General features: G+C 33.7%; 1 protein-coding gene across 2 annotated transcripts in view; it reads right to left on the bottom strand.

Moving 5' to 3' along the window:
• Nucleotides 1–201: 201 nt before the first annotated feature.
• LOC128224808 (uncharacterized) overlaps nt 202–15,208 on the bottom strand; it is a 57,120-nt gene continuing 42,113 nt past the window's right edge. The window contains exons 3-7 of one of the 2 annotated variants that reach the window (XM_052934872.1): nt 8,975–9,083; nt 8,203–8,335; nt 4,206–4,277; nt 2,983–3,090; nt 202–2,261 (exon numbers count right to left, since the gene is read on the bottom strand). In XM_052934872.1, coding sequence (XP_052790832.1) covers nt 2,132–2,261; nt 2,983–3,090; nt 4,206–4,277; nt 8,203–8,335; nt 8,975–9,065 — 534 coding nt within the window. In that variant the 5' untranslated portion in view covers nt 9,066–9,083 and the 3' untranslated portion in view covers nt 202–2,131. The remainder of the gene's footprint in view (nt 2,262–2,982; nt 3,091–4,205; nt 4,278–8,202; nt 8,336–8,974; nt 9,084–15,208) is intronic. The other variant, XM_052934873.1, reaches the window with a different exon arrangement.

Raw genomic sequence — 15,208 nt, 5'->3', positions numbered from 1 at the left:
GTCGGTATTTTCCCCATTTGTATTCGGTTCCAATCTTCAGAGAATCGAACTTTGGTGAATAGTTCGTGTATTCTGCATTTCAGCAGTAATCATTTTTGAAGAGAAAAACTTATAGAAATGCCATTAATTGGAGACCTCATTTATAGGAGAAAATAATCAAACACCATACTTTATGCTTTATCTTTATTGATATTCCTCTTTCATAAATACAATACAATAATAGAAATAGTTATATGAAAAGCTACAGAAACAAGCTCAGTAGCCAAAAAATTAAATACAAACCCTGTTTAATGGCTATGTAAACTAAAAAAAGAGAGGACACAATCAAACAAATGGAACACAAGCAACAATCGTACAATCAATTCATTAAATAAGAAACGATTTACGGTACTTTCATTAACTATGCATACAGGAAGGACTATGCCGGCATCCATAATTAAGATTCCCGGCATCCTAAACAATTTTTGTTTATATTTGGTTGGTCATGATGTCTAAATAAAAATGACAACGCAATGATTACAGAGACACGAACCAGCCAAAACATATATTGTGAAAACTAAATGATTGGGCTATGATCATTGTAATTCAATTCAAGTAAACGATTTACTGTTCCCGTTTAAGTTCTTTAAACATTTACCAAATATAGGGCTTTAAATGTTGAAGAAAAAGTTCAAGTTTTAATTCGCCATGATAAAATGATATCACTTGATAATAAAATAGCTATTATAAAGCAAACAATGTGTTCTTATGCACATTTTGATTGCAGCAGCAATGATATTTTTTACAAGCTTAAAACAGGCTACAGCAAAATTTCGTTTTAAATCTTACAGAACAGTAACAAATTACATCACAAAAAGAGACATGTATGAGTAGAGTATCGCAGAATATTAAGAATAGTATATATTCTTCGCAAAAACACATTTTCAATGCTCTGTTGAATTGCTTGTATTCATTTAACGACAATATCAGTCACTAAACAGGCTTACTAATGAATTGCGGAAAGGGTCTTTTAAAAGAAGATACAGGTAACTATCAGTTAGGTGCAAGATCGAATGTTTTATCTGTCGAACATTGTATTTGTTTAATAACTTAATGCGAATTTTGGTTATGGTCTTTAAAATAAAGGAAAGATATTACCACATTTCAATATCTCAACGAACATTGTATTCAAATAGGAGAATGATATGGAGGGGGGGGGGGAGGGGGTGAAACAGAATCTCATAAGATATTCTCAGTCGTATCTTAGCAAAAAGATAAAGAAAGTAAGGGTCTTCAAAATAGCGATAAATCTTAAGAAGATTACAATTCCTTAATTGGTAGCTCACGTGACAATAATTCAAATTTGTATGCGTTACATTAAGTCGTATCAAGTCTTGTTTCAGAATGCGGATGGCGTTCGCAACAGTCAAGTTTCAACAATGACATGTAAATAATGGCGAGTGCCTTTAAAATAACAACAAAATATAAACAATAATCAAACCATAGAATATCGTCAAACACTGTTTCATTACATTAGCACCTTTGTCCAGTAAGATATATACCACTATCATTTCAATGCAGAAAGCGATAGGAACTATTTCAGTTAAAACCTAATAATTAAATGGTTAGTAAAAGGTTACGACAAGGATCTTTACTGTAGCGGTAGCATATTAGTATAATTCTAAATCTGAGAAGCAAAAAGGATATTTAAAATATCGTTTAAATCATCATAAGCAGTATTAAAAATTGGACAAATTGTCATAAATAGTTTGCATTCAAACCAGGATGAAGATAACTGTCGCAACGCACTTAAAAGCAGTGTAACCAGCCATAAATGTTGTCTCAAGAACATTGTATTCAAATCATGAACTTGATAAATGTCTTTGAAATACATTAACATTCAAGCCTTATAAATCAATGTACGATCCACTTTGTAATTAAAGCTAAGTACAAAGTACAAAGGTATGGTGAACGTATCTCGTGATTATAATACAATGCAGATAACATACATAGCAGTCCAGGAATCTCAATAATAACATGGTCATTATGGCGAATATTTTTTTTAAAATAGAGATAAAATATAAACAATGTTCAAAATCTAAAACCTTGTCAGACAAGCGTTGTGGTAGTATTCAAACATTTGTTTAGTTAGCTATGCTGTGCAACTCCCAAGGGTTTTATCACAGTGCGGATAGCGTTCGCAGCAGTCACGTGACTTCCTGCAAGGGTGTCCATACCAGCAGCTATAGCAGACATGCGCAGAGCGATCACATTTGCTGTACCTGCGATAGCAAAAATATAAATAGATCAAACGTGATAAAACAATGTCATAATTGTTTTAAGTAAATTATGTGACTGTATTCATAAACCCATTTTGCGATAAGTGAGAGGAGATGTAAGCATTTAATCATTTTTAAACTATCACTGTAACGATTGCTTGCAGTAACTTCCATAAAGAAAACAACAAAATTTTAAGATAATATACTATTTTCATGTTCGGAATAAGTTTGTTTACTGCATTGATTGCATTTTACATCAGTAAAACACGTTCATTATTACTTATTCGAAATACAATATAAACGTGTTGTGATCGTTGTATTCTTTGCTTTACATACATGGAGATCATAAGTCTCTTCCATGGCCGAGAGTGTAAGATAGGTTTATCCAACCCAAGCGTAGGTTTTATTGCGGAAACGAGGTTTACCATGCGCGAGGATTGGGATGAACTTACGTTACACGAGCGCCCATTGTAGATACATTTTTTTCCCAACCCAGTTGAACAAAATGTTGTGAAATATTTTTCGCTTGATCTCTTTTGTGCGTAGTGAAGAAATAAGTTCCCAACGGAACCTGCTTCATCTTTGCCCGGGTTCATGATAAGGATTTCCAGCATGACCAAACATTTGGATCTACTTATCTGGGGTGGGAAAAATGTATTCACGGTTTGTTCTATCATAAAATACGTGGATTGTCCGTTTCCGCAAATGGACTTTGTTTAAATACCTTCGACAGCAGTCATTATCCATCTGGCATTGTTCTCGGAAGCACTCCCTGTCGTCTAGATTCATCCAGGGCTTATGGTAGTTTTGGTAATATCTAGAACGATAATATCTGAAAACGTACGGTTTTACCCGTCAGCCTGATGATTTACGTAATGGTGTATGTTGTTTGGGAAAAGAGGGAAGGGAGGTAACTGGTATCTGCCAAATCTTTGTTTTCAATATTGTATTTTATTTTTTTAAATCATATATGCAAAGAAAAGCAAACTAACACTAGCTTTAAAATCTGTATATCTTCTGAACCTACAAGTATACAGAAAGGTTACATAGGTACAAAGGTAGCATATATATTTATAATATAAATTTGTTAATTTCTAATCAAATACATAGTTTCAACATACAATAAAACACGCGTTTATTCATAGACGTATTGTTAGCATTCAAATTCAAGCTTTTTATGGCTTTGCTGAAGTTAAACTTGAGATGCGTTTAAAGGTTTGGCAGAAACGTAAGGATATGAGACTACTGTTCTAAAATGAGATATGAATATCTTGAACGTCTAACTAAGTCTTAAAAATGACTCATTTACATAATGGAGACATACAATACATACATGCTTCACTCATCAGCTACCTTTGCATACAAAACAGATGAATATTCACTGGTGTGGTATACGTATATATGAAGGGTCAACTGAACGCTGTATTCTAGTCGTGTAACAGAAACATAACAAAAACATCCTATAACGTTATCACTGTCTCGCAATGAATACTAATCTGATCCTATAATAAAAACATCCGCATTGCCTCCTCACGAAATCCACCGAGGAATTATTGCTCACGAGAACTTAGTAATAAGCATATTGATTTAAGAGACTCTTTCACCTTATTTCATGACATTTTTCAAGATGAGTTCGAATAGAGTTATTGTTTGCTATTAACAATAGCAAGCAGTTACTTACAGAAACTTACTTATGATAAATTAGCCAATTTAAACATAACTCACCCAAATTTGAAAAACGTTAATAATGTGTTTCGCAAAATGGAGTTTTTTTTTAAAAGTTTTTAATACTTAAGAACTAAAGAACTCTTATATGAATTATTTGACGACGATAAACAAATGTTACAAGTAATTTGTTCACATTATACACGATCTGAAACATATCTTCGTTGTATGCCCCTGTCAAACGTTCAAGAGTACCTGTAAATGATGGAAAACAATATTTACCTGTTATGATAGTATCTTGGAGAGCCTTTATTTCTGGGTCTTCCGCCATAATAATAGGACAAGCTGGCGTATCTGAAAAAAAAAATATTTTATATTTTTCTAATTTTATTTTCTTGAACTTGTTTGTTAAAGTTCTTAGATGGACTTAACGCGCTGGGTTACGGCAATCTTCGCTATATTAGATCATCCCTCGAATTACAGCGATTAAATTTGATTTTAAACAAACGCTTTGTCAGTGGCATGTTCTGTTATATTTGACAAAGGTTGTCGAAAATTAACACTGTTTTTGAGACATTCAATACGGTTTTATTAAATTTACTATTTACGCAAACGCTATGCCTTTGGAATGTATTTTTGAAATTAACAAATGATGTCGAACTGTTTCTGAGACCATCCCGCTAGGATTTTCCCCATGCGAATCTAAATTTAGAGAATGCATGAGGTCACATGACTTATCTTCAGGTTAATATCTTTTTTATATAATTCATTCGTGCTAATTGATTTAAAATGTTTTGGTATGATTCTGATTGTTTTCTTTTACATCCATCGTATGTTGGAATATACGATTTATTAATCAAAGTAAATTTGATATTATATTTCCATTTGAGTAGTGTTTTCTTCATAGGTTAAGAATTACTCGCTGATTTACCAATAAACCGTGACAGTTTAATGGCTTTTCGTGAAACACGAGCTTCGGGAAAAGTTACTTGAGGGAAATCATTATTAAATGTTACGCTTAAAAAATGTTATGCATTAGCTAATGATGAAGATTGCAAACAGTAATACATTAAACCAGATGTTAATTCAAACTAGTTGATACCTAATTACTGCAATGAACATGTCCACGTCAAAACTGCTTCAAGATAATATCATAAATCATACATATTTTATGATTTTTAGAAACTGTTTATTAAACATATTGGATTAAACAACAATAAAACCAACCATTATTTAGAAATGGAATCAAGAACCTTTCAAAACGGAATTCCAATAAGACATCTTGACAATGTAAGTACAGTTTTGTACTATGTGTTGTATGGTTCTTGTTTAGTTAGATATGCTCCCAAGTGTTTCATTGACCACTATAGTATGTAGGAGGATAATTCAGTATGTAGTTAAACTGACGCTAGTTATAGAGGATATCGAGTGGCTTAACTGACCACTGTAGTATGTAGGAGGACCATGCAGTATGCAATTGGACGGAAGCTCATTATAGAGGATATCGAGTTGCTTAACTGACCACTGTAGTATGTAGGAGGACCATGCAGTATGCAATTGGACGGAAGCTAGTTATAGAGGATATCGAGTTGCTTAACTGACCACTGTAGTATGTAGGAGGACCATGCAGTATGCAATTGGACGGAAGCTAGTTATAGAGGATATCGAGTTGCTTAACTGACCACTGTAGTATGTAGGAGGACCATGCAGTATGCAATTGGACGGAAGCTCATTATAGAGGATATCGAGTTGCTTAACTGACCACTGTAGTATGTAGGAGGACCATGCATTATGTAATTGGACGGAAGCTAGTTATAGAGGATATCGAGTTGCTTAACTGACCACTGTAGTATGTAGGAGGACCATGCAGTATGCAATTGGACGGAAGCTAGTTATAGAGGATATCGAGTTGCTTAACTGACCACTGTAGTATGTAGGAGGACCATGCAGGATGCAATTGGACGGAAGCTAGTTATAGAGGATATCGAGTTGCTTAACTGACCACTGTAGTATGTAGGAGGACCATGCAATATGCAATTGGACGGAAGCTAGTTATAGAGGATATCGAGTTGCTTAACTGACCACTGTAGTATGTAGGAGGACCATGCAATATGTAATTGGACGGAAGCTCATTATAGAGGATATCGAGTTGCTTAACTGACCACTGTAGTATGTAGGAGGACCATGCATTATGTAATTGGACGGAAGCTAGTTATAGAGGATATCGAGTTGCTTAACTGACCACTGTAGTATGTAGGAGGACCATGCAATATGTAATTGGACGGAAGCTCATTATAGAGGATATCGAGTTGCTTAACTGACCACTTTAGTGTGTAGGAGGATCATTCAGTATGTAGTTAAACTGAAGCTCGTAAAAGAGGATATCGAGTTATTTTATTGGCCACTGTAATATGTATGAGGGTCATTCAGAACGGTATTCAGTATGTAGTAAGTGAGAACTACTTTCAACTCCACCACACTCGCAAAGAGATGTGTTAATCATATTTTTACAATAAAATCATATTTTTACAATAAAGCTGAAAGTTAAGACCACTACAGCTAGTACGTAGTCGAGTGTGAAGTACTTGCAATAGGCGGTTACCGTAATAATAGTAATGCGGGCAGACTGGCAATTGACTACGAAGTGCATACTTAAAGGACGCAATTGAACGGCAATCCGGTACATTCTGTGGAAGTTCATTTCAAGCTCGTACAGTTGAAGGTAAGACAGAGGAAAAGTAAGAATCAGTGCGTGACATAACCGTTCTTATGTTAGATGTATTACATAGTGGATAATTTTGTGAACAGACATTTTAAGTTGCTAGGGATGACAGATATTCTTGGGCAAGGCCGTTTTTCATTTTGTAAAAGAGACATAATTTGTGATTAATGCTACTTTCTGACAGAATAGGCCGACATAGCTCCACGCGGAGAACATTACTCGAAATTAACTTAGTCGCCCCACAGACCATTCTACTGGCTTCATTTTAAATCTTATGCAGTTCGTTTTTACGTAGTAAGTACAATTATCACAGACAATATCAGCATACTCAAGAATCGAACGGATAAAATAAATAGTTTCCAGACATTTTCTGTCCAGACGAAACTTGAGCTTTCGCATGATGCATATTCTATAAGGGCTTTACTTCTGATGTACTCAAAGTGTTCATGCCATGTAAGTCACTATAAAGAACTAAACCAAGATGTTTATGCGAATCGATTTCTGAGATTTGTTGACCATACATAGACAAATCTTGATAAATACGCGGTAGTCGTTTTCTGGAGAACAAAATTGAATTAGTTTTTCCACAATTAAAGGTGACTAGCCATTTATGAGGATCTCGAGTTACTACATGACTTACTGTAGTATGCACGCCATTACAAGTGCAGCCATTATGTAATGCAACTGAAACTCCGTTTTAAGAGGTGATGAACTCCATCTGATATATTGTTTGGATTCATATTTCTCTTATATAACATAAAACACTTAATAACATTTTTTTTTGTTTCTTTATTCCGTTAGACCTAATCTTTATCAACTTGAACGCCACTGAATCGCGTTTGAAACGTGACTTTTCACCCAAAATTAAGGTATTCATTCAAATGTTCGAACGATAAAAGTTAAGTTATAAACAGGTTGTCTGATATCTATACTATAACATATGTACAGTACGTTTGGTATGGCATGACTTTCAGAATATAACTGACCTTCAAAGATCACGGGAGTACACACATAAAACTTAAAATGACATATTCGTGCAACAATACTATGTTGTCTTGTCATAATTGATTTCCCTTGAATGCTTGAAGCAGACCAAAGAAATTACTTTCTATTTATTTCTTCGACAGTGTAGTAATTTATTTCGCGTTCGATCATGAGAGTAAGGAATGTTTCTTAAAACTAGAATACAGCCATGAACGTGGTTAGGGGTTGGCAATGTTATACCTACGAGTGCAAATGAACAGTTTAAAAAGTGAGACTGTATATTATATGTTAGTTAAAGTTTAGTTATGGTTATCGATCGTCTACATTTAGTGCCGTTTGCATGTTCAAAGTCACCAAAAACATGAAAATATACATTTACATATACATCGAAGTTTGATACTTAAAACAGAAAACACTTATGCATTGAGACATATATGACCTTAAATTATATAGCTCATTCAAGGTAAATGTAGATGTATGCTATGGTATGAGATGATTATGAAGCACGAATGCAACCTATTGTAAGAAAACGGGATAAAACTAATGATTAGTTCGTTTATAGCCTCTTGTTACCTTTTATCGACGGGAAGATACTCGTCTTCTTTGTTGACGTCATATTTGTTGACGTCATCATACCCAGATTGGGGACTAAACAGGTTTCTGATATCTGAGCTACTGTAAGTCTCGTATGGCGAGTATTCTGAGACTGTAAAGAAAATAAGCGGTAAAATGATTATTTTATCCATATTTATATATTATATACTTTATATTAAGATCCGATTCGAATTGTACTGTAGGGACATCTTTTGGGACTGCTTATAGATTGGTTCGCTATACTTGACTAATATGTCAATCCTTTTTTATTGTTTCGCATATAGAACAACTATACTTCAAACACTCTAAAAACTGTTCCCCGATGTTAATTGGGGATAGAGGCTCAAATCGTATTAACTGACATGAGGATATATTTAAGGCATGCGCTTCCAAATACGACTATTAAAATTAGTGTTTGTTGAATGCCTGGCATGTTAATCCCCAGGCCATGTTTGATTGCCCTGGTTTTAAAGCAGGATGCAAAATTCCCTGTGTTTTGTTAGCCAAAGAAAACGTCTATACTTAGCCATTGATCACATATGATAGGAGTCACCATAGCAGAGAACAATGAACAACCAGTGTAAAACACATGTAAGAGGTGGGAAACATTTATAGAAAGCTTGAGTAAGACACTTGTTTGTCGCCTGTCAAACCCGAATTATTATAAGGAACATATCTTCCTATTGTACACGCATAAATAAAAATTAAAATGCATATGAAGAGCAATACAATTATGCAAATTTGTTCATACCTGTATAAGACACTTGGCATAATATACATAGAGAAGCTAATGCACATGACAAGCAGGTGTATTGAGCGATGGTCTGGAAATCGTACATCATTGTGAACAGTTATAGCACCTGAAAATAGATGTTAATGGGCATTTGAAGATAACATGCAACAGTTCTTTAAGGTTTGTGTTTATAATTGGACATCAAACACCATGTTTAGTTTGAAAACAACGCTGTCTGCGAAGTTTCAACATATATTGAGCAAAACATTTCGATAAATTAAAACGTTTAAAACCAAACCTGTTGATTATTTTGTTATTGTCAGCAATTTCAATCACATGAATCAACTAGCAAATATATCAATTTTTGAAAAGAGTTTTAAGCGTTTTAAACATGACATCAATTTTTCTTATCTTAAAGAATCAGCTCAACAAGTAATCTGAATAGAACACCAGTTTTCTTGAATTTATAAATTATTAAAAATAATCCTTTCGAAATCAAGCTATTACATTTTTTTAAATACCTGCAAACAAATCACATAAACGTGTTTCATAAAAATTTACTGAGAATATGTTTGAGGAAAGGTTTTAATACAGGAAAATATATGTGATGAAAATAAATAGCATCTGAAATGAGATATGATGAAATTTTAAAGCACCTGAAATTATAAGAAATGGAAAGTGAGAGTAGCTAACAATGAATGTGTTTTTAAATAAATGTTGTCAGCGTTTTACATTTGTTTGAACAACGTTTTCGGGCTTTAATGTTTTAGTTTATTTCTTTTCAAAATTAACATACAATAAACATTAACAATATTACAAAAAGTAAGGATCGGAAAACAAGTAAATAAAAACTGTATGTAAATTCCTTGCCTTATGATATTTAGTCATGTAAGCGTATTGTGTAAATTTGATAGCAAAATGCCTGGAATTAGAGACGGGTTAAAATTACATGTAATGATATAATTATACTATTATAACGTTTAATAAATGTAGTTTTATACTTAGGTTCAGATTTCATGCATGACACACAATCCCTTTTAATTAATTATTTGTTTAAAAAGTGGATTTATATCACATGTTTCAATTTTAATTTAAATATCTACTTTCTGAACACCGGAGTCATACGTACGATTCTGTCCATGCTTTCGAATGAACATTGTTTGCTTTACAGACACAGAAACTCATTTTCAATTTTCAGCTCCCGTTAATTCATTTTTTTACTGATTGTAGTTAAAAAAATATTGAAGACAACATTCAATTATTTATATTTTAATTCTGAAAAACTAAAAAAAAAAAAAAGAAAATACTTGAAATCCATTGAAAAATTCTCCTCTTTTATTATCCTTTGTACTCAACGCTAATTTAACTCTGAAACAAGACTGAATGTTATTGTAATGCACGCCAGGAGTTCAAGAACATGCAAACAATTTTTTATTATAATTTGATATTATAAATGGACGAAAAATCATTATTTAACAGTTCTGATAAAATATTTATACGTCCTTATGCATGTAATGCGTTTTCCATTTCAAGACAAATGTACCGGATAATGGATTCTTTCACCATGCAGACCGAGTACAAAACTGCAATTTCAAAAATGTTTAATAAGTTTTAAGGAGCAATCCTTTTCGTGAGTAACACATACGGTGCAACGTGGTTTGGGGTATTAGGGAGTTTAACATATTTAACGATTTTTCTATCAGATTCTGGAAAAAAAGGCATTTGAATATTTTTCGGTAGTGTTTGCCAACTAAATAGCTATGTTTTTTGTGTCAAAATGTCACACACTACCTGATATACAATGTATTTTGGTGTCTTGATGATATATTTGCAAATAAGAAAGATATAAAATACTGAAAAAAGTGGATTCAATTCATTCACTAGTTACCAAAATTTGAACAACTTCTTTAAAATAGCTGCAATCACCACAAAACCACGAGACAATGTTGATTGGGTAGTACTGATAATTTTGACAAAAAAAAAAGAACAACACAAATTTATTTTGAATAAAGAAATTTTCCGGAAAATGTATTTTGATTGGAATTCTGATAAAATCTTCTTTCGTAAAATTTGCTAAACTCTTAAAGGCCTAGTTTAAGGAATGTTTGGCATGATGACTCCCTGCTGTGTATCGGATGGATATGGACGGTTAACAAACTTTAGTAAGAATTCTTTTCATTTACCTATGTAGAAAGTAGATCGTGTAGTTTCTTTTAAAATTGCAGTTTAACTTAAGGAACCATAACTATTTATGCAACAATACACTTCACTTGGAATCAAACTTGATTATACGAATCAAACGTTAAAACGCTACAAATCATAAATGAATTCATTCATGTTACGAACTTCTTCTACTAATGCACCAGCATACACCCGATGCTGTCTTCAAAGGAAAATGGCGTGGGGCTCCGTTTATCAATAACCCTATTAAAGAGGAACAAAGATCAAGGATCAGGGCGGACTTTTCAATGCCTATAGCAGTGACACTATGAGAAGTTTTTTTTTTTGCCACAAAGAACAAATCAATAGCTTAATTCATTAGTAGTATGGATACTTATTATATTGAACAATTGTCAATGCATATTTGCGATCTTGTATCATTTCGTCCGTTTATTGGTGAAGTTTTACACATTGGACAATCACATTTAATATCATTCTTGAAAACTTAAACTCGATTCAATGAACATTTTCACTTAAGCCGATAATCTATTATTTCTTTCATATTCTTGAAACTATCGAAACAACCCCAGGATGCGGTTTCGTCGGTTTGTTTCAACCGAAAAATAGCTCGCTTAAAATAAAACATAAACATGGTGGACAGTGATCTAAACAAGTGTGTTGAAACATCATTAAGGTAAAACAGGTACATTGTTTGAAGAAATTCAGAAGTAATGGCTATAGATGCAGAAGCTCCATCATGTTGATGAATTTGTACACAAAACCATGCATTTTTTACTTCAAGCAAAACGTTGTATATAGGTTTCCAAACCATCGAAACCCTTGAAACCAGTCAACAAAAACGCCCTCAGATGTTTTTAATTAAGTCCTATAGACAAACATAATTATCATCTCCTAAATACAATAACTCAGAAACAGTTTCTTTTTCCTTATTCAGGTTTGGAGTTCTTGCAACAGGGTGATTATATGCTGTCGTCATGGCAGTTTCAGATGCGCACTAGCAAGCATGTTCGTAGGCTGATAATATTCTTCGCGCATTGTGGGATTTTATCGCAATTTAATCTTAAATTTCATGTGACAATGGTGAAGAATATGGCATTTCAACACGGAATTAGAAAAGAAAACTACACTTTAAAACTCATTAAGGGCTTCACTGAATTTGATTTCCTGGGAGATTTCGTTCGAAAATATAAGATATATATATATGAGAAACCAACAGCACAATGCAATTCAGGCAACTCAACTTATATCAACAGAACAGAACAGAACACAATTGATTCGGACGTCAATTGGATTTCGGACACTGTTCAAACACTACAGTTTCATATGGTCAGCTTACTTTTTATCGATTTTTAACCAGTTTGTATGTCACTCACACGACGAAAATCACTCAGTCGTGTTATTTTATAAAGAGACATAATAGCTTCTTATCAATATGCTTACTATTATGTGGCGATATGCACCCATGCCTAGGAACTTTTTATGGCAGTAATACCTTTGACAATTAGAAGGCATTAATACCAAATATGGCCTTCATTTTAGTCATGTTTATGTGCGAAGCCTCCTTCTAAAATTGGATGAAATTCGGATTATTTCACTACAAACAAAAGCAGCAAATATTTGTATCACAGAAACATGGCTGGACGACGCGGTTCTGGGTGCAGAAATCTCACTCGATAATTACTTAGTCCAACACGACAAGGCGTTGGAGTACTCGTTTATATACGCAAAGATTTTTCTTTTAACAGTCGCATCAATTTACAGCAAGAAGATATTGAAGCAACTTGGCTGGAAGTCCTATTGCCGAAATCCAAACATATTCTGTGTGGAGTTGTATATAGACCACCTCATTAATCAAACATTTATAGTCTTCTAGACAATGAGTGTTCATCAATAAGTCCAGCAATTGCCTTATTAATCACTGTTCAAACAGTGACGATTTATCGATGTAAATCTTGTTTTTAAATGATACTAAACCCCTGCCAACGTTCATGTTTATCATGTAAATTTGATTTATATTAACATCAACAAATAAAAAAGGGTCTTAAGAATCACCTGCAATTGGTTTTTCATTCGAGTATATACAAACATGAAAAATATAGCAAATAAGAGTGTCCGCCGTTTGGTGTTTTTTCAAAATATTGGCTTGACAAAATAAATCATCCCTAAAAACCACAGAAGATGCACAATGCACGTAATCTAACAGATAAAGTTTAATCTAATATCACAACCCCTAAAGTCCTAGAACAACATATGCTAGCAAAAGAATGCTCTGATTGAAACGGAAATTCTATGTGATTGCCGGATAAATAAATATTTATTAGAAAGAAATCTAATGTATATTCGATCCATTTATTATACAGTTACTAAAACAAACAATTTTATGTTGGAATTTATGCTTATGTTATAGTAATGTATGAAGCTTTTGCATTGATTAAACACGTAACATTTATTCACTCGGATAGTAATAGTGCTATATACGATAGTTAGATGAGCCTTTGTTGTAAATTCACGTCCAGTGATTAGTGTATACCTATTCCACAACCACTCGCCTATGACGCGGAATACATAACGGCCAATGATAATAATAACAGTTGACTAAAACACATTTAATAGTGTATGTCCTGTTGTGAAACACATACACTGGTATGTGTCGGGACCGTCACAAAGATTGATAAATATGAAAGAAACATTTTAAAAAATAGTCCTATCTAGCAGAACAGACAACTTTGTGTGGAATTCAGGAAACAATCATGGAGCCATGAAATGAATCACCAGGTGCATCGTTGTGCCTCCTGCATTAAAGGGTTAAGGTGTCGCGACGCATCATATTAACTGATTAGCATCTTCCAATTACAGGAATGGACCTTGGTCGGTAATCGGTCAGATTAAATTTGCTAATTAAAAAGAGTACATGTCGTCGTTAAATTACACTTAAGTTTTCATGGAAAGCGTGTAGTGGTTTGACCGCCGGTACCGAAGTATTATATTTCTCCGCATTCAGCAATAGAGAGAATGCAAAACCCCAGTTCTACGTATATGTCAAATATGGCACACTTTTTTAGCTTTTTCTCATGAAGTTAATATTTTGAAGATGTCTGATAAATCTTACAAGCAACAACACATGGTCCAAAATTCAACTGAAATATTTTGCTTAACTGTTTATATACCTGTCCAATTGCTAGGGGCGCTGACATTTGAAGAGGCGTTTAGTAAATCGCACTTTGTGCCAAGCTTTAAGGTAAAATTGGTGATTTATTTCGCATGGCCAATCCAATAACAGCCACAAGTTATTTTTCCTGAGAGAAGTATTGGGTATTTGTCAATATGCCATTAATTGTTTTTCATTTGTAATCTGGTTACAGAACACATTCTGCTTAAATCACATATAGCTGGCTGGACAATCCAATCTTTATATGTATCACACACATATGTTTTGTACTGCACAGAACCGTCGACATTTATTTCCGGTGAACAACAATGCTTGCGTAATTTTAGATACTGACATTCAACTGTCGATGTTTGATTACAGCGAACAACTCAGATAAGAACATTAAACAGTAAGGGAATAATGTTTTAAGGTTTATTTTCGGTGGACAGTCGAAGCTTACGAAGTCTTTTATAGGCTGTACAATATTCGATTAAAAATGATGATAAAGAATTGAATAATAAATAGATCGTAGTCGCGTTTGAAAGGTAGTCGTGTAGTTAAGTTAAATAACCGTTTATAAAAGCTCGAGGGATTTAGAGCGGCCGTACAAAGTAGTCGCTTGTAAAAGGTTTTCGGAAAGATAGACTGTAAATTGAAGAATGTATTTATTTACTTTAAAGGACAAAATCGACCATGGGAAGAATGCTTTTGGCAATAAAAAACGTTACTTGGAAGAAGTGCGCTATAAACTGGGTAAATTAACTAAGTCAGGCGCTAAAACTTTCATGAACGTTACACTGCATCGAGGGAACCAATTAAAACCTGGTAATGGATATGCTTCATCTGGGCATTATGAATTTCTATCATTAAAGTTTTCATTCCTGAAATTCCTCTTTGCTGCACCCTATGGAGTATTCTCTGCC

This window comes from Mya arenaria, chromosome 17, assembly GCF_026914265.1.
Source record: "Mya arenaria isolate MELC-2E11 chromosome 17, ASM2691426v1".
NCBI lineage: Eukaryota > Metazoa > Mollusca > Bivalvia > Myida > Myidae > Mya > Mya arenaria.
Note: the sequence above shows the minus strand (reverse complement) of the source record. Positions and strands in the feature narration are given on the sequence as shown.